Genomic DNA, 19,535 nt, shown 5'->3' on the forward strand with positions numbered 1-19,535 from the left:
CACATACATTCCAGTTCTGTGCTCTCTGGGGCCATCAGGCCCTTTTGTTTTCCTATCACAGGCTACAGCCAATGTTTTTCAGTTGCTAATTATGAGAAATGCACTGGAAACATCTCCAACCTCAGAGAAAAGTCCAGTAGGCCTCAAAGGAGAGAGCCTTGGGTGGAGAGACCAACATTTTTCTAAGTGATGTGGGTCTTAGTCCCAGAGCAGGGTCCTGAGCATGAGTTGGAAAGTGGGGAGCGTTTCCTCAGAGCAGACGTGGCCTCTTCTTTCCCATTCTCCCAGAGCTGAGCCAACAGGTCTGCTTATAGTCTCTTCAGGAATCCTGAGAGATGACTCCAAGACAGAGTATTTCAAAACTGAGCCAAGAATGAGGAAAGTATCAAATCCATGTACAGGGCACAGGGCAGGTTTGGGAAGGGAGGAATGAAGGAGGGAAGAGAAAAGAAAAGAAAGGAACAGAAGGGGTAGGGAAAAGAGAGGGAAGGAAAGAAGGAAGGAAAAGGGAGAGAAAGCCCAAACATGAGGGCTTAGAGAAGATTCAAGAATGGCAGACAGTGTTAAGTTATCTCGGGAATTTCTGAATAGGTTTTATAACATGGAAATGACATTGAGGAGTTTCTAATGAACAGAAAATAGGTTTCATTCTTTTCGCTTTGGCTTCCTTTTCCCTTTCCCCGACTCTCTCTGGAAGGAAGAAAAAGGGGTGAGCCATGGTAAAAAGGGGTGAGTATTGGGGCCATGGAAGGACCAGATCGCCTCTACAAATCTCCATCAGAGCAGAGGGTGGGTTGGGGGAGCAGCTGAGGCTCCTGCCCAACCTCCCTTTGTAAATCAAGGCCTTCCCCCTCCCCCTTCCCCACTGGCCTTTCCCCGCCTCCCGACCCCCAAGTCCCCTGCTCTACTTTTCCTAATGGACACATTCAAAAGTTTCCAAACACTATCATTTCTGTTAATGTTCAGCAATGTCCAAATATCACTTGCAAAGAAGTATGATATTATTAATTTAACCTTATTAATAAAGTTTAAAATAGCCAAACAACTGCAATGCAACTGATTTTTAGTGTACCTATAGAGAAATATAAAGTAATCTGATTATTGAAAGTCCATCTGATTTAAAAAGTGATCCGTTTTATATTTTAAAACATACAGCATAAGTGAGTATAGAGTCTGGCTAATTTGATAAATCAGATTAAACTGTTCATAGCTTATTCCTGTTATATACAATCTCTTTTGAACTCTAGGATGTATTTGATTCTTTCCATCCATATTTTCCCTTCTAGATATGTGAACATAAGTAAGTGGCACACATATAAAAATGCTTACAGAGCTGAGCTTTTTTTTGTTTTTAATTGAATCATTGATTTTACTAAAAGTTGTTTCCAAAAAATAAACAAACAAACAAACAAACCTCCTGTTGGCCTGAAGGACTATTTTTAATAATAATACTATCTTACCTATTTATAGGGCTTAACAATATCCAAATGCTTTCACGGGCGCCATCTTGATTCTCTTAACAACCTTTTGTTACAACAGGAGAAGCAACAGACAGTCAAGAACACTGACAGCTCATGATCCCATAAGTAGCAAATTTGAAAGTTGAGGCCCAAAGCGAAGCCTCTGGCACCCTGACACACTAGAATGTCCATCCCACCATGTTTTAAATTGGATTCCTGGGTTGAGGAGTAGAGTTGGTGCCATTTTAAGAGTGTATTATTTTACAAGTCAATTTTGTAAGGCACCCCTTCACATTTCCCAGCGTCCTTCATAATTTCCATGTACTTATAGTCTCACCCATGTATTATGTTAAAGAATTCAGGTTACCTCAAAAAAAGTGGTAAAGAAATTTCAGAACTGCCCCCTGCTGTGCTTTTCAAGGCAGCTCAATAGTTCCATTTAAATAAGACTTCCAATTTTTTTTAACTCTTATTCTAGAAAATCAGACCAAAATTAAGGACTTCATTCAACCTCCTAAAATCTAACTCTAGTCTGGGGGGGCAGGGAGAAAGAAAATGAGAATGGGAATATACTGATGTCGTGACCCCAGAAAAATAAAATCAACGTAGAAGTCTCATCCTTGTCAATTTGCAAGTCTCCTTCTTTTCAGTTCTTCAAGCTCAGCAGGGCACTCAAACTCGGCAGGTGTCCCTGACCTAAGACTCACCCTTGAACCTGAACTCCTCTTTCTCCCCAAGTGGGTATACTATGTGTCAGGGTCACCAGGAGATCCAGCTAAATCAGCATTTATAATCTTATGTAACATCTGTCCTGGAGAATAAAGTTCATGGGGTCAAATGGCCTTATAAATTAACCACAACACAGAGACCTCAGATATTTTTTAAATGTATGTATAGACCCAAAAGAAAAATACACACATGAGCAATGAGAACTTGTCCCTCATGGTTATAATTACAATTCATAATATGCCCAGTCTCCACCTGTTTACTACAACCTTGAGCCGCAAGTGTGAAAATCACTTGTGGAAAACGGTCCCAGAGGAATCAAGGTAAGACTTCAACATAGTCTCAAATGTTGAAAGAATGGAGTTGCTGGTAAGACCATAAATACCTTTTGGGTTTGATGGCCACAGATGGTATGTGGACCATACATCAATGTCTTCATTCAAAGGTAGGTGCTCAATAAGTATTTGCTGAATGAATGAACGTGTAAATGGATGAATGCATGTTGCAAAGACATTTAGGAATTTGAACATGGCCAGAAGAACACAAGTCCTGCTCCAACAACCCGTCCAGTCCAGTTGTCCTGTCAAGTCGAGTAGAGAGCTGGAGTCACCCAGTCAAGCCATGCTCCTCTCTGGCTGGAAACAGGAACGACTGGCCCTTTGAAGTAGTGCAGAAACAAATGAGAAATGGAGGAGCAAGGAAATCCTAGAGCCTCCTTTTCATTTTTTACCTGATCTTTTGACTTCTAGTATTTCTGCTCATTAAACAGGAAAAAAAATTAATTGTTTGTAATTTTCAAAACACTTGCATGTGAACTCATTCTAGATGCAAACAACTTGAAAGGCAAAATCATCAGAGGCTATGTGGTGTGCAGGGCCTTGTTTCCAAAGGAGGTCACATAAAAATTAAAAAACACTAAAGAATAAGTAGTCCATGTTGTCCAAGGGGATGAACTATGCAACCCAAGTAAAATTAAAACCAAATTACATCCACTCATCAGCATTGTATAACATGCCCAACTCATTTGCATATGATGCAGTTATTCCTGGTAGGTGCTGCACTCAACACAGCCAGCTGGGTTAGTGTGTCTCCAGGGACAAGGGCTTTGGTTTCCTCCCTATGTGTTGGCTGTGTTCCTTCATAACCATGAAGGCAAATAAACAATGCTTCACAGCACCATTAGAATATGCGCGTTTGAAATAAAAGCGATACAGATCTGAGCGTGGCTAGCATTCAGGCCCCCTCACGTGACCAAGAAACTGTTTGATTCTAGGTCAGTGCTCCATTTCTAGAACACTGTATCTGATCTTGTGTTTTAGAAAACCACATTTGTTTCAGGCTATATAAAGAATTCTTCTTCTTTTTCTTCACCCTGGACTGGCAGGTGAAGGGGACATTTTGAGATTATCTTCCTTGCACCATGATCCCTTCGGCCAGCAACTGACAAAGAAAGGGTCCTTGCCTTAAAGATTCTATTGTTCTTGGAGGCAGTCACCCCTAAGGAGGAGTCTGGCAAGCACAATGGTACCTGGCTGGTCTGCAGATCTCTTGAAAATCCGCTCCGAAAAGATTGTCGGGGATCAGAATTGACCACGGTGCAACCCGTGTCAACATTCGTTTCTGCCTCCAGCTTCCCAAAGCTGTTTTGCAGGCTGAGGACTTTTTTTCTGGCCCCAGGTTGGAGGTGGGGAGAAGGCAGATGCATCTGGACGCCCATGGCGGAGCTCCTGTCCTGAGACGAGCAGCCAGGGCTTTTCCACAAGGTGCCACTAACACTGTCTGACACGGGGCTCTCAGCAGACTCCGGGCACTCCAGGGAACCCACCTTGAGCCTCCTGGCCCGGCTCCTTCGGCATCTTGGCTCCAGGGTCCTCCTTGTGGAGACAGGGATCAGCCGGGAGCCCTGGAGAAGTGTGTCGGCTCCCGAGGTGCCATTCAGAAAGGAAAGTTCGCCACTCCTCACAGCAAGTCCGGGATTCAACTGGACCTAAGGGACAGGGGAAAACAAATTCAGCAGATGTTTTCCATTAACTAAGTGCCGAGAACAGACCATGTCCCGTTCATCCTCTGCCATCCAGTGCCCACAGCAGACTTTCAATAAAGCCAGTTGAAGTGAAGTAGTAAGTACAACCGAATCACGAGCTATATCAGCACAAGCTCCAAACTTCTCTCTCTCTCAGACTCCCTAAGTGAACATCCAATAAGGTGAAGATTCTGAGAATCAAATGCAACAGCTCAGTTCTTATAGATCATGTTGTTCGAATGATGCCAAGATGTTCACTGATGTTATTTGGTGGTCTCACCTGGGTTGCAAATGATGTATTACCAACTATGGAAAAATAAGAACACAAATCAAGAGCCACCAAAAGATAAATATTGGAATAAGAATTCAATCTTCCGAAGTCCTTTCATATCATGTTGATGATACATATTGAGCTATTGAGCTATTACAAGACATGTGGGCATTCCAGGCAATCTAATAATTAGACACTTTTGAAGTCAATATTCTTTAAATCAAGGGGCACCATTTATTTATGGTACAGGCTATATGTAGTAGCATGTGGAAAAACATTCAAGAAAGGAGGGGGACTGCCTATATGGGACCTGCGGTGTCTTCGTCCCTAGCAGTTCTACACCGGTTTCAAACTTATAGACCCTACTCAGCAGAACTGCCACCCTCAAGTTAACTGCTCTCTACCTCTGCACAGTGGAGTTCACTGGCCTGCCTTCCATCCTTGGACTCCTGGGAGCCTCATACCCTACTCCTTACACAACACTCTCACCAAGAATATTTCTCACCAAGAATATTTCTATTTTCTCTATCTTGTCGGTAGCCCTTAGAAACTGGTATCCAGGGTCCATCCCTCCTGGCCCAAATATCAAAAAGAATGTACAAAAGAACCTTCAATGCATTTACTAAGTGAAAGAAGCCCATTTGAAAAGTCTACCTACGGTAGGATCCAACTATATGACATCTGGAAAAGGCAAAACTACGGAGACCATAAAGATGTTAGTGGTTACCAGGGGTTCGAGAGATGAACAGGCAGAGCACAGAGGATTTTTAGGGCAGTGAAGCTACTCTGTATGATACTACAATGGGGGATACATGTCATTACACACTTGTCAAAACCATTAAAATGTACAACACCAAGAGTGAACCCTAATATAAACTATGGTGAAAATGATGTGTCTATGCAGTTTCATCAGTTGTAGCAAAGGCAGTGCTCTGGTGGGATATGGACAGTGGGGGAGGGTGTGCCTGTGAGGGGGAGGGGAGCACATGGGACTCTTTCTACTTTCTGCTCCATTTTGCTGTGAACATAACACTGCTCTAAAATTTTTTTTAATTAATTAAAAGAAGATTAAAAGAATGGCATATATTTACCTCACCAGGCAAGAAGGAAAAAATCAGAACAATAAGAAAGCCAGTCTAGAAAGGAGTATATTATGGGATGTGTTTATATACATGATCCACGCACATGGCCTCCCCTCAATTTTTATCTCTGATAGAAATGGTGGAGTGACTGTCACCAAACTCAAAAAGCAAGAAAGCTGCTTCCATCAATTCCTTTGGCATCGAAGTTGGCAAATATTTTCTGTAAAGGACCATACGATCAGTATCTGAGACCCCATGGACCTATGGTCTTTCCTTTCATGATCAGACTCTGCCACCGAGCAGTCAAGGACAATGCAGTAAGTGGGTGTGGCTGAGTTTCAATCTTGTGCAATTTTTTAAAAATATTTTTATTTATATGACAGAGGGGGATAGAAAACACAAGCAGGGGGAGCAGTAGAGAGGGAGAAGCAGGCTCCCCGCTGAGCATGGGGCCCGATGTGGGGTTCGATCCCAGAGCCCCGGGATCATGACCTGAGCTGAAGGTAGACACTTGACTGAATGAGCCACCAAGGCAGCCAATCTTGTGCAAATTTCATGCGTCCTGACATTGTTTCCACGACCATTTAAAAATGGAAAACTATTCTGAGCTTCCAGGTGCCTTCCACCTATAAAAGACCCAAGTTAAATAAATGTTCCTGCTCCAACATTCAGTTCTCCTGTTACATCAGCTCTTCAACATCAATATCTCCTTCCACGTCAGCTGGAGTCCAAAGACCATCACTTCAACGGTTTCCTCACCAATACATCCAACTCCCCTCTACCACTCCTTTTCTGTCAAAGCCTCTATCAAGACCTCCCAGCTCCATGTCCATCTGCATGCCCAAATTCCCTGAACTTGTACCTTGAACTTCAAGCTGTCAAAGAAATGCACATGACTGCTCAGAGTGACATCACCATAATGGTGTGGTTTCCAACTTTGCCCAGTCTCTCCCCAATCCTGTTGCCTTAGCCACCTGTCTTTTTGCCACAGGCAGCTATTTCAAACATTCTGAGCTGTCCTCAAACCTTCAGTGACACAACCTCTGCCCAGCCCCCCAGCTGAAGGTCTCACCATCTAGATTACAGAGAAAACAAAAGCCATCACCAGCTAGCAACTCTCAGTTGCCTGCCACCCAACACACCTACCACGTCACCATCCTCTCCACAAAGAAAGGGACCAGTCTGTCTGCACTGTGAATTCCATCACCTCCTGCCTTCCTGGCCACCCCAACTTATCAATGATTCATTTTTTCCTCTGTTGTTATCTTGTATCTCCAGTCTTTCTCTCTTCCTGGTACTCTGCCTACTCCTTTGCAACAGCAATTAAGCCTGCTCAAGTCTATCTTGAATAATGCCTTCCTTCCCTTCTCTCCCCTCCAGCTCTCTTTCTATTCTCCTTCACAGCCAAGCCTCACTATAAAATTTGTCCACACTCATTTATCCTAAACACCACTCTCCCTTAGTTCCCCTACCAACAGCACAGACTTTCCCTCCTACCAAGCCACTGAAATTGCTCTTGCCAAGATCATCTGCCATCAGCTTCCTTGTCACTCATTGTTACCCTGGCTCTGGTTGAAATTTCAAGGTTGATCTTTCTCCTTTACATTTGAAGTCTTCTTAAGCTTCTATGTCAACACACTCTTCTGGATTTTCTCCTTCCTTTCCATCCACCACTTCTCAGTTTCCATTGCAGGAGCCTCTTCTCTTGTCAGTTCATTATACGTTGTGTTTCTTCAGTGCTGACCTGGGTTCTCTTCTTCCTTTATATACCCTTCTAGGGCAATCTCAGGGACATCTATGCCTTCAGTTACTATCAAAATGATGAAGTGTTCCAAAAGTATAACTACAGTTCAGATCTGTGTTTTAAGCCTCATACTTCCCTATCCACTGATCTTCCAGGAACCAGCTACTCAAACTCAACATGTCCAAAATTGAACTCATTTTCCTATTCATGCTAATTCTGTTCTGTTTAGTCTTTTCCTTTTCTTTGAATACTTTAGGCTCATGTTAGTCAAGCAAGAGCATCATTTTCCCTTCTTCATCCCCATGTTATCCATTCCCATGGACCCTGCCTCCCAGAGATCTTTCAGATTTTCCTGTCTCTCCATGTACAATGCCATTAACCCTAGGTCAGGCTCTCACCATCTCTTGTCTGAATTATCGCAATGGTCATATGATGATACGGCCCCCATGGATACTCTTACCTCTGTCTAATCCTTCTCCACTCCACTACAAGGGGGGGCTTCAAAACCAGTTTTCATCATGCCACCCTCCTGCTTCCAGTGGCTCTCTACTCTTCTTGAGATAAAACTCAAAGTCCTCTACTATGCCTTATCGCAGCTCTCACAGTTTGCCCCTTCTTCCTCCAGCCTGGTCATTTACCATTTCCTCCCTTTCAGCCTCCACTTGCCAAAATTGAACTTCTTGGATATTATTTGCTCTTTTCCAGTGCCAGTGTTTGTGTATACTATTTGCTTTGTCTAGGATATGTCTTCTCTAACTATTTTTCCTAAAAACCCATGACCAACTCCAACTTCTAAATCATTTCCTCTTGGAAGCATTCTTGATAGCACTGAATATGGGGTAAGTCCCCTAAATATTGGTTCTGCCACTTGCTAGTTGTTACACTTTGGACAAGTTTCCTACTCTTATGTCTCAGTTCTTTATCTATAAAAAGAGATAATCATAAGTACCAGCATCATAGAATTGTTGAAATGGTTAAATGATGACAGTGCCTGGGACATAGTATTGCTAAATATGAGTTGGTAATTATCATAGTAATTACTATTGTAACTGGCTCTTCTAGCAGCCTGTATTACCATACCATAGTAGATACAACACTTATGCACCTGCACACTTACTTATCTGTGTCTTCCTCTAAACTTGCCATCTGGAAGAAGGTTTGTATTTACCTTCTTTATTGTTGTATCTACGAACCTAGCATGGTGCTTAGCACGTGGTAAGTAACCACTAGATGTCTTTTGGATATATAAGTTTAGCACCTAAAAAAAATATAAATTTTTACACGTAGAAATGTATGGAAATGTAGAATCAATGTATTGGACCCCTAATTATTAGGCATTAAGTAGTTATAAAGCCTTATCAAGAAAATTCAAAAAGGCTTTCATCATGTGATTGGCAATTTCTGCAAACATTTTAAGGAAAGGCAATGACAACTTTTCTTTCTTCAAGAGAGGTCTAAGATCCTTAGATCACATAACGAAAGTGAGTGCAACATTATTAATGTAGAAATGCAAATATCTGCAATTAGAGTGAAGAATTTCTAGGAGAAACATAATGTTGAGTGATTGAGAGAAATCCCTTGAGAGAGAAGAAAGCTCCTCTTGCCAAAAAATAAAGTGAAACAAATTTGTAGGAATTCTGATCATTTAGAGCTCATCTTTCCAAGAAATATTTGTAAAATGTTACAAATTGAGAGTTAGCTTTTTCCAAGTTTTAGGGAATGCTAGCAGTTATCTTGATGAATAGAAAGATCATTTGTCACTCATTTGACTCCAAACACTTGAGAAACAAGAGAATATACATCATTGAAAAATGATGAAGCTGTTTAAGAACAGATTCACATCACGAAGGGAAAATAATATTGTCTCTTACTAGAAGTGATTGCAAGAAATAGATAAACAGAATTTTTTCTACACTGTGAAAAAAAATTAAATGGAACCAAAGTATACAGATAATAAGAAACCCCAAAACAATGCCAAACTTGCTTCCCTAAGAGTTGGAGCCAGTCCCTTCCAATTAACTGATCTTTAAATTAAAGGCACTTACTTTAACTGATTAACCAAAGCCACTGATGTTAACCTTTTTCTGTAAGAGTGAAAACCTTCCAAGTCCAAGTGTTCTTTCAGGGCAGAATAAACCCAAATATTGAGTGAAAAGAAGAGCAGGGATGGGAGTGTGTGTGTGTGTGTGTGTGTGTGTGTCTGTCTGTCTGTCAGTGTCAGTGTCAGTGTCAGTGTCAGTGTCAGAAAGGGTGGGGATGGAGAACGGGAAAGAAACAAAGAAAGGAACAGGAAGGGTGGAATAGATTCCAAGTGCATCCAGCTGAGAGACTGAGAAATGAGAAAGGACCCTCAAGAAAAGCTACAGAAGAAAATGAATCACTTTCTTCATGAGAAGCTATGTTCTTTCATTTTTCAATAGCTAATGAAGAACATAAGGACAAACTTAGCTAAATGTCTCTTGATAAAATGAAAAGAACCACACGCTTGCTTACACCAAACTAGCTTCTGGAATATACACCTTTTCTGAAGAGACAAGACTTATTTCCTGAAAACAAGCAGTCAATCAACCCATGCTTCAGAAACAGCTGTCTACCTACTCGTCTACTGGAAATAGACATTTATTACAAAATACTGAAAAGAGGTAGGGAGTCATAAACTCCAAAATTACATGGTGCAAGAATAAGAAAATATGTAATCAGTTGTGTGTCACAAAAATTTCCATGGAAAATATACACCAAATGGAAGTGAATTGCGTACTTAAGCCTCATGGCAGATTTCAGAGAGAAATTGCCATTTGAGCACAGCCTTGAAGGAGGGATAAGTAAAGAGGAAAAGAAAGACATCTCTGGACAAGGAACAGCCTGGGCATTACATAGATGCAGATAGCCATAAAACGGACCATTCTCAACCTAAACAGGAATGAAATTCTGATATATGCTGCATGGATGAACCTTGAAACCATTAAACTGAGTGAATTAAGCCAGACGAAAGGGCAAATATTATATGATTCCACATATGGAAGGTGCCCAGGGTAAGCAAATTTATGGGAACAGAAGGAAGAACATATGTTACTAGGGACTGAGGGGAGGAGATAATAGTGGGTTATGGTGTCATAGGTACAGAGTTTCTAGGTGGAGTGATGAAGAAGTTCTGGAAACAGAATATGGTGATGGTTGCACAACACTGTAAATGTACTCGATGGCACTGAACCCAACACTTAAAAATGGTTCAATTGACAGATTTTATATTATGTGTATTTTATTACCATAAAGAAAATACCTGGGTGTAGGTTCTGGGTATAGGAGTGAGCCTAGAGTTCTGGAAAGAAAGTTGGGATAGCCATAAATGTAGCAGTCCTTTAAAAATATATTCATGTGGAGCACCTGGGTGGCTCAGTGAGTTAAAGCCTCTGCCTTCGGCTCAGGTCAGGATCTCAGGGTCCTAGGATTGAGCCCTGCATCAGGCTCTCTGCTCAGCAGGGAGCCTGCTTCTCCCCCGCCCTCTCTCTCTGCCTGCCTTTCTGCCTACTTGTGATCTCTTCAAATAAATAAATAAAATCTATTAAAAAAATAAAAAATAAAAATTAGAAAACATATTCATCTGTGATGTGCTGGATAAAATAGGATGCCTGGAACTAGAATGAAGAGTTAGAATGTCACAATGATAATGTACATTTATAGCTATGAGGGCTTAAAGAAGGAAGGGAGAAGAGGAATGACTCCAGAGAAAAACTAACAACAGTTGGGTGTGACCGAATGTGGCACTTCTGGAAAGTGCTTTAATAGTGACAGAGGCTTTAATAGTGACAGCGTTTCAAAACCAGAGCAAATGGGTAAAGAGTTACCAGAGCTGGAGGAGATGGGGGAGATGGTGACTTTGGTTTTGCTTGGACTGAATGTAAGATGAGGATGAGACATTATGTTCAAACTGTCTTACAGGGAAGCGGAAATAAGCTAAATAAGTAAATAAATAAATAAGCTAAACTCAAGAGCTAGAGATGCAGACACAGGTATAAGGAGAACAAAATTGATGCTAAATCCACAGGATGGTCTGTATGTCTTAATCTTAAGGAAATTTTAGTGGAGGAGAACAGTTTTCAACTGGGGGAAACTCCACCTCCTAGAGGCATCCGACAAGGTCTGGAGACATTTTGGTTGTCACAGCTGGAGTTCTGGGGTCACTGCTACTGGCATCTAGTGGCAAAGCCAATGAGGCTGCTAACATCAGCAATGCACAGGATAGTTCTCCAGGACAAAGAGTCATCTAGTCCAAGATGTCAGTACCACCAAGGGTGAGCAAACCTGATTCAGGGACAGGAAGAAAGAGGTGAGTCCTTGGGAAGAAACAACGAAGGGACAGCCAGACAGAAGAAAACTGCTTAAAGAGCTGGTTTATGGAAGCCCACAGAGGAGAGACTTTTGAGGCAGGAGCAGTCAACATTTACTGCTGCTGGTGAGAGCAAGCATTGCTCTTTTTGGAAAAGCAAAAACTCTTCCAACATCTGTATGAGAGGGAAGGACGCAGAGCCAACAGCAGCCCCCAAGACTAGAGAGACGACAGACAAATACAGGAAATCACGGCTTCTCAGAGTGGAGACTCATAAGTGGAAGCCACAACAGGAGCTAATGCCAGGTGAGGAAAACTTCAACTGTGACTGAGGAATTGTGGAAGGCTCGGCGTGGACAACTGTGAGGGTTAAAAACTCCAGGGGGACCCAGTCACGGAGGGGCCTCACGAGCTTGTGAGATTTCCCTCCAGGAGCTTGATCAGATGCTCACGATAAATATTGGAGAAAATAGAAGGCAAGGAGAAAAAGCACCACTTTAAAACATGCCAGAAAACTGTGTTCTCAAAAAGCCTGCTCTCAGAGAAAACTAGTTAACCAGAAGCTAACCTGGGCCTGACTAACCTGGGGGAAAGGAAGTACTCAATTCTAGCTCATTCTAGCCAAATCTAGCCAGCCATTCTAGCCCTCTCCTGCCAAAGGAGGGAGAAAAAAAATTTAAAATACTTGTGAATTCACAGTGTAAGGCATAGACTCACTAAAAGACTGTGTGCAATCTAATCATAGAATGCTTCCCCTCCCCCAACTCCTCACCACCACATTACAAAAAGCCTATTTTCAGCACTTCCTTTCACCTGCTACATCATGTCTAGCTAGCGAAAACAAAAACAAAAACAAAACAAAAAAACACAAGGCATACTAAAAGGTGAAAAAAAAAAAAAAACCCACAATTTGAAAAGACAGAGTAAGTATCAGAACCAGACATGACAGAGCTGTTGGAATTATCATGCCAGGAATTTGAAACACTATGATTAATGTACTAAGAGCGCTAATGGATAAAGTAAACATCATGCAAGAACAGATGGGCAATATTAACAGAGGTAAAAACACTAAGAAAGAACAGAAACACTAGAAATTAAAAAAAAAAAAAACTGCACTAAAAATCAAGAATGCCTTTGATGGGCTAACCAGTAGACTGGACATGGCTGAGGAAAGAATCCTGAGCTTGAGGTACCTCAGAAGAAACTTTCAAAACTAAAAATCAAAGAAAGCAAAGACAAAAAAAAACAGAACAGAATATCCAAGGACTGTGAGACAGCTTCCAAGAGTATAGCAGACACATAGTAGGCAGACCAGAAGGCAAGAAAGAGAGAAATAACAATAACTGAAAATGTTCCCGCAATTTAATGTTGGAAACCAAAATACAAATCCAGGAAGCTCAGAGAACACCAACCACAAAAATTCCACAAAAGCTACACCTAGACACATCATTTTCCAAATTATAAAAGTCAAAGATTTTTTAAAAAATCCTAAAAGACACCAGAAAAAAAAAGACAAGAGTGGGACACCTGAGTGGCTCACCTTGGTTAAGTGTCTGACTTGATTTCAGCTCCGGTCATGATCTCAATGTTGTGGGATAGAGCCTCATGTCAGGCTTCTCACTCAGCTAAGGGTCTACTTGTCCCTCTTTCTCTGCTCCTGCTCCCCCTCGCACTCTCTCTCTCCCCCTCTCTCTCAAATAAATAAATAAAATCTTTTTAAAAATCCAAACTAAGCAGAAGAAAATATAATCAAAATTAGAGCAGAAATCAGTAAAATTGAAAACAGGAAATCAGTAGATAAAATCAATGAAATCGAAAGCTAGTTCTTGGCGAGCTCTGTGGATTCTAACTCAAGTACTAATTGTAGAGGATTTAGAGGTGAGCCCAAGGGCTGGAGGAAGGATCTGCAGGCATGATTTCCAGCTCATGCATCAGAATAAACTGGGAAGAGCTGCCAGAAAGGATGGCTTAGACCAGTGTCTGTTGTTGAGACTCAGTATCCAGGTTGTACTGATGTTGGGTTCATGTACTGGTGCAACTGAGCCCCCTTGTCCAGGTCTATGAACAAGACACCACCACGGTGGGGCAGGAGGCAGAGATGTGTATGAACTTTCCCATTTCATTTATCCTGGAAAGTAGTCAACCCTTGTCAAGAAAGACCTGGAAGGTAAGCCCTCAAGGGGCTAAGCGGGAAACTCCCTTCTTCTGCTGTGTGCTTGGCCTGGAGCACCTCCTAGTGATGGATGTGGAGAGCACAAGGAAGAGACCTGGGAAAGGACCTCAAGGTCACATCCTGGTCAAGGACCTCTGAATGGTGACATCCAAGGTCTTATAAGTTACCTTCCTTGTACAGAATGTTTTGTTGCTTTCCTCATTTTGTGCTCAAATTTTCAGAAAGATCTTGTTGAAAATTACAGCCTGATTTCAGTAACATTGTGGAGATGTCCACAGGGACATGCCCATAAGTGCAGGGTTGTGGTGGCCACAGTTACCAGTGGAGGCGAGCTGGCCGTACAGCCCATGCCGATCTCCCAGGAGTTACTGGCAACAACACCAGAGGCCAATGGCCTGGTGAGGAGAGCAGGATGAAAGAGCCTTAGGGTCGTGTCCTAGTGCACCTGAGAAATCACATCTCAGGGACTATGGCATGCTACCAAGTGACACACTGGCTTCTTTGACATCGTGACCTTCACCTTCTTTCTGGATATTCCTTCTCACATTCCTTCACTCATTCTTCTTCTCTTTCCCCACTCCTGGAGTGTGGACATTTTATAGGCTCTATCTTCATTGCTTCTCATTCTAAGCTCTCTTCCTTAATAACAGCACTTCTTCCCAGGACTTCAGCCATCATCCCCAACCTATGTCACTAGTCCAAGCTCCAGCTCTCAGAGGCCACCTAACTTGGGAATGTCGTCATCCATATGATCTGCAAACATCTCAAACCCAATGGGTCCAGACTTGTCATCGTATCCCTCTTTCTGACCCCTAGATCTAATTTCATTTCCAAATCTGCTAAGTCTACTCCTGAACTACAGTTCATATTTAACCTCATACTTCCATTGTGGGTCCCCTTACTCAAAACTTTGCTGGCCCCTGACTGGATGAGTGAAGTCACCTCTGGATTGGTCAGTCTAATACCCATCCAATCTACCTTATATGATGGTACTAGGGTTAGCATCCTGAAGTGTGTACTATAGACTATCATGTCTTCCCTTCTCTAAAAACATTAATAAATGACTCTTTAATGCCTGTTGTAGATCCTCCTGCACCCATACTCAATGGGCCAAAAATCGTTCTCCTAAATCCATATGAACTCTCCAGCTCTACACTACTTCTACCACCTGCTTCAGTCACCCTCCAGGTCATACATCTTCCACACAACTTTTCCAAACTTGGTCAAATTATCCCTTTCTGTCCCTACACTCAGGGTGAGGACAGGGCATTGACCATAGGCCACTTGGTGTTCCAGGCACTTGTGGGAGAGTTGGGCCTCCCATCAGCCCAACATCACACAGAACACCTAACACGGAAGGCAGCTTGACATCACACTGAAACCCTAACAAAAGGGTCACAGAAGGATAGCCGTCTCATCTCCCACAGGGCAACCATGGGAAAAATGCAGGGACAAAATAGGACTGCTAGAAAGGGGAAGGGAAAAACTGATCCACCGTGCTTTTGCAGCCATTAAGAACTAAGACAAATGGAGAACACTCAGGAAGAACATTTGGTAAATGAAGAAACATGGACATTTGATCATTTATTGATACACTCATTCATTTACTGAGCACCCACTATGTACCCTACTATCATTTTCACCACAAATAGACATTCAAGACTCTGAGAAGCATCACACCATCTGCACTGACAAGAGGTCATGTGGGAAAGGAATTGTTCCCTGTGGGCATCTGATGAGACAGCTGGTGGTTTCTCACACACACAGGCAGTAATCGCATTGCTTCTGCGTGTTCTCCTACAGCTTCTACTTTACAGAGCACCTCCATTTACATTCTTTTTTTTTCATCCTCATAACAAATTATACATGTCAGTACCACTCACTGGCCCCATCCATGAGTACTGATTGCAGTAAGGATAAAAGAAAAGCTCTCAGCAAGACTCTGGCTCATTCACACGAGAGTGTATTTGCCTCCCGTGTGCCAGACTCTATTCTAGGTACCGGGGAATAAGAAAGTGGGCAAAGAGCTGCCTGCCCTCAGGGGGCTGACCTTCCAGTGGCTGACCATATTCCTGAGGATGTGGTCTTCACCCTCCTGCTCCCCTTCTTCCCCTCACCCCCCCTCTCAGCCCCAGCCACATAGAACCTCAGGCAGTTTTCTGAACATGCCCTGCTAAGGAAATGCCACACCACACGCAGTCACCCACTCTCTCTCCTCTTTAGAACTCCTTTCTCCCTTTCTCCCTTCTCCATCTGGCTACTTCTTTCTGGGCTGTCCAGCCTCAGCAGGCCCAGGTATCGCTCCTCAGGAAGCGTTGCCCATTGTGGGCCCTCATCATGTCTAGCACGCCCACACGCGTGTCCATTCCAGCCCTGAGGGAAGGTTATTTGTGGAGAGGTTAATTGGTAGTTGGTAGTTATGGCTTTCCCTTGAATATAGGTATAATTTTCTTTCGTTTTTTTTTTTTTTTTTTTTTGGTCAACATCGGTCTTCTGGGCCACCCCACATTTGTTCCCCTACTGATCTTCACTGGGGGGGTCTTTCCCCTCCCCCGGGAGTCCCAGGAGGGTCTGACTCCACAGATAATCCAGGTGTGGAGGGCTTAGCCTCTGCCTCAGAACTACACCACCCCACACGATCCCATTCCCTTGGATGCAGTAATCGGTTTAGAGAAGAGCATCTGATCCAATTGGGTTGGTTGGGTTGATCTTAAAAATAAGAACAGTTAAAAATGTGCCCCCTGCTGCACACACATATGAAATGTTTGTTTGACAGTGAGGTTGATTTTAAATGCTGGAGACTAACCAAGGTTGAAGGATGAAGGAGAAACTTGAGATGCCTCAGAAATTGCTGAGTTAAGTAAAAGGCACAGAAACTGTTCCGGCCCTCCTTAGGTGAAGAAGAAGGTAAATAATTTATATATCTTTTAATATAGAATCAATATGATTCATGTTATTAATAAGTCAAAGCAGATGACAATAAGATTAATCAAAGGAACGACTATTCATCTTCCCTCATGTTATTACTTTACCCAATAGGCCTTAAAGGCATTTTTGATCGTTTCTCAAGGACAGAAGCCACAGAATATTTTGCTGTGAGTATCATACACATCCCCCTGCCTGCACTCACTTACACACCCACGCACACCCACCGAGGACTGGACAATAATGGGTAACTGCGTGCATTTGGGAGCTGAGTAGACACTTCCCTACCTGTGTCTTGTGTCTTAGGCAATTAACTCAGTTTTCTCATCTGCAAAATGGGAAAAATGGTGACTTCCTAGGTTGTCATAAAAATTAAAGCTATCAATGTAATAACACTTAGTTTAGGTTATAACAGATAATAATAGCTAAAATTGCATTCTGGGCACTATCTTAAGCACTTGAAGCATTACATCACTTTGTGTGGATAACAACCCACATGTTAGGAAGATGTTAATATTACCTCGAGGTTAAGCCAGGCAGCTACTGGGTGCAAGGCTCAATGGCTGAGGAACACTTCACAAGAAATGGTACATTACAGTAGTGATCATATGATTGTGCCTGGCTTAAATGGGGTGCTTACAGAATAAGGTTTTCATATCCAGCTTTTCTTTCTAAAGGAGTTCTAACCATCTAACTTAATTTGGGGAAAAACGGACAGTCATCCAAGCTGCTTAAATATTAAGTCAACAGGAAAAAAAAAATTAAGTCAGCAGGACTGCAAACATAATACTGTCAACCATAATTACAACTTCAGCTTCTTTAGGTCAGATGAGAAGAGCTTACACTCTTCCCAAACCGAAGGCGTGGGCAAAGTCTTTGCATACAGTTTTAAAGGACAATCTGAGAAACGGGGGTCATCGGATTCTACCGCAAACCAGTTGTATAAGCTACAAGCTCCCAGAGCATAAACTCCATTATCTGTCAGATGAGGGGATTTTATTAGATCAGCGACTCTCAACCCCGACGCTACATATTTGAGCCATCCAAGGTGCCCCCAGAGATGCCGATCTAATTGGCCTGGGATGCAAGTATGGCATGGGAATTTTTGCAAGCTCCCCAGGGATTCTGATGTGCAAGCAAGGTCGAGAACCATGGCCTTAAATCACCACGAAGGCCCGTCTCAGATGGAAAATCACACAGTTCCATGTGTACCAACAAGATCAGAGGCAAAACGGAATACCTGAAGCAGGATCTTGTTGCCGTCATAGTCCTGTGTCTGCCACCTGGTGCGGCTGATGGGGACGCACGGATGGGGGAGAAGAGGCACTAACTGGCCGATCTCTTGAACCTTGAACTGCAGCACTGAGGACTCTCTGGGGTCCACTGACATTCCAAGGGGCAGCTGCATCAGGGAGAGCTGCAGAGCAAAGCTCTCGGTGGCATAGAGCACGAAGACACAGGAGTCGCTCTTCTGCACGGTGGCTTCCTTCTGAAGGATCAGCTCATAGAGTCTGATGGCATCGTCGTAGTTATCAGAACTGCAGTAGAGCGTCACCCTCAGGATCTTGGCGCCGTGGTGCACCTGCCTCACACCCCAGACCGGCATCTGGCTGTCCAGACTGTAGAACTCCTGGTTGGAAAGAGGGTAGGGACACGGCCTCCCCTGAGCATTCGGGGCAGAATAGTACTGCCACGGCCAGTGCTGGAGGGAGTCAAGAACCCGGAAGAGCCGCTCCTCTCCCACGCTCTCGGGCAGGAAGAGCAACACAGACATCCCCGGGAACCGTGAGTGCTTGGAGTGGCACTTGTCGTAGTATTTTACTGGACTGACCCTCTCGGACACCAGAAAGGGACGCACGTCCGGGCATATGCAGTCCAAGAGCTGATCCAGAGTTTGCTGCAGAAGCGAGCCATGTCCAGAGTCGGCGAGGAGGTGGACGGTCATGGCCAAAGGCTCCGGTGTCCCGTCCATTCCAGACTGCCCCGGGGAGGACAAAGGAAGCAGGCGTGGAGGGCCCACCCGTCAAGCTTCTGCAGCAAAGGAAGAAGCGGGCAGTTCTCCAGCGGAGCCTTCAGCCGCCCAGGAAACCTGCAGCCAGTTCAGAACAAAGCTCCTAACCTGGGCTCCTGGTTGCCGGTGGCCGCACAGCCAGACCATCCACACAAACTGGGTCACAACAGCCTTGGAGTCAATGCCATCTAGCTCACGCATAATGTAACTGTGTTTTGGGCTTGTCCAGGCACTCCCCCGGTTTCCGTTTGACCTAAAAACCTGTAATCCTGAGAAACACCCAAGTGGGTGGTTCTTACGGACACTCCGTAAAGGAAATACCAGGCAAAAAGGAATATGAGTCGGCTCTGTTAGGCTGATAGCAATCTGTTTAGTTGAAAAGACATCCATTTTGTGGACCCACAATGGGTTCTGATTTCCTCCTTACATCTCTCCATGTTTACAGCAGGCTGCCAGGCCACCTGAATACAATGACTACTTTCAAACAATTCTCGAAACTTGTCCCCTTGCCAGGATTTCCACTGTCCTTTGTCTTTTTATTTTGTTTTGGGACAACAGATGCTAGACCTTTGAAGAGAAGATACTGTATCTAAATAATACTGAGTGTTCACTGAAGATGATTTGCTCTGATGCAAAGTCTGAGTATATGTACTGAAGTGTTGCAAAAAATTAAAAGAGATGTTGCCAAAAACAAAACAAAACAAAACAAAACACCAGAACAAAAAAAACAAAACTCCCGTTATTCATGCTGATGCTTCAAGAAGAGCTCGAGCTTCCCAGTATGGATGGTATT

At 43.2% G+C, this 19,535-nt stretch overlaps 1 protein-coding gene across 1 annotated transcript; it reads right to left on the reverse strand.

The window, feature by feature from the left end:
- Positions 1 to 2,335: 2,335 nt before the first annotated feature.
- Positions 2,336 to 19,240, reverse strand: FAM124B (family with sequence similarity 124 member B). The gene is made up of 2 exons (XM_032354977.1): positions 17,972 to 19,240; positions 2,336 to 4,173 (listed from the first exon to the last, which is right to left on the reverse strand). The coding sequence occupies exons 1-2, from the start codon at positions 18,701 to 18,703 to the stop codon at positions 3,526 to 3,528; spliced, it is 1,380 nt and encodes a 459-aa protein (XP_032210868.1). The 5' UTR covers positions 18,704 to 19,240; the 3' UTR covers positions 2,336 to 3,525.
- Between the last annotated feature and the right edge of the window lie 295 nt (positions 19,241 to 19,535).

Source organism: Mustela erminea, chromosome 8 (assembly GCF_009829155.1).
Source record: "Mustela erminea isolate mMusErm1 chromosome 8, mMusErm1.Pri, whole genome shotgun sequence".
Classification (NCBI taxonomy): domain Eukaryota; kingdom Metazoa; phylum Chordata; class Mammalia; order Carnivora; family Mustelidae; genus Mustela; species Mustela erminea.

Excerpts from the sequence above, each read along its gene's own strand:
- FAM124B (XM_032354977.1), bottom strand. The coding sequence starts at position 18,703 with ATGGACGGGACACCGGAGCCTTTGGCCATGACCGTCCACCTCCTCGCC. Across the intron at positions 4,174-17,971 it reads GCAACAAGATCCTGCTTCAG|GTCCAGTTGAATCCCGGACT; the intron begins GTATTCCGTTTT and ends CCTGTCCCTTAG.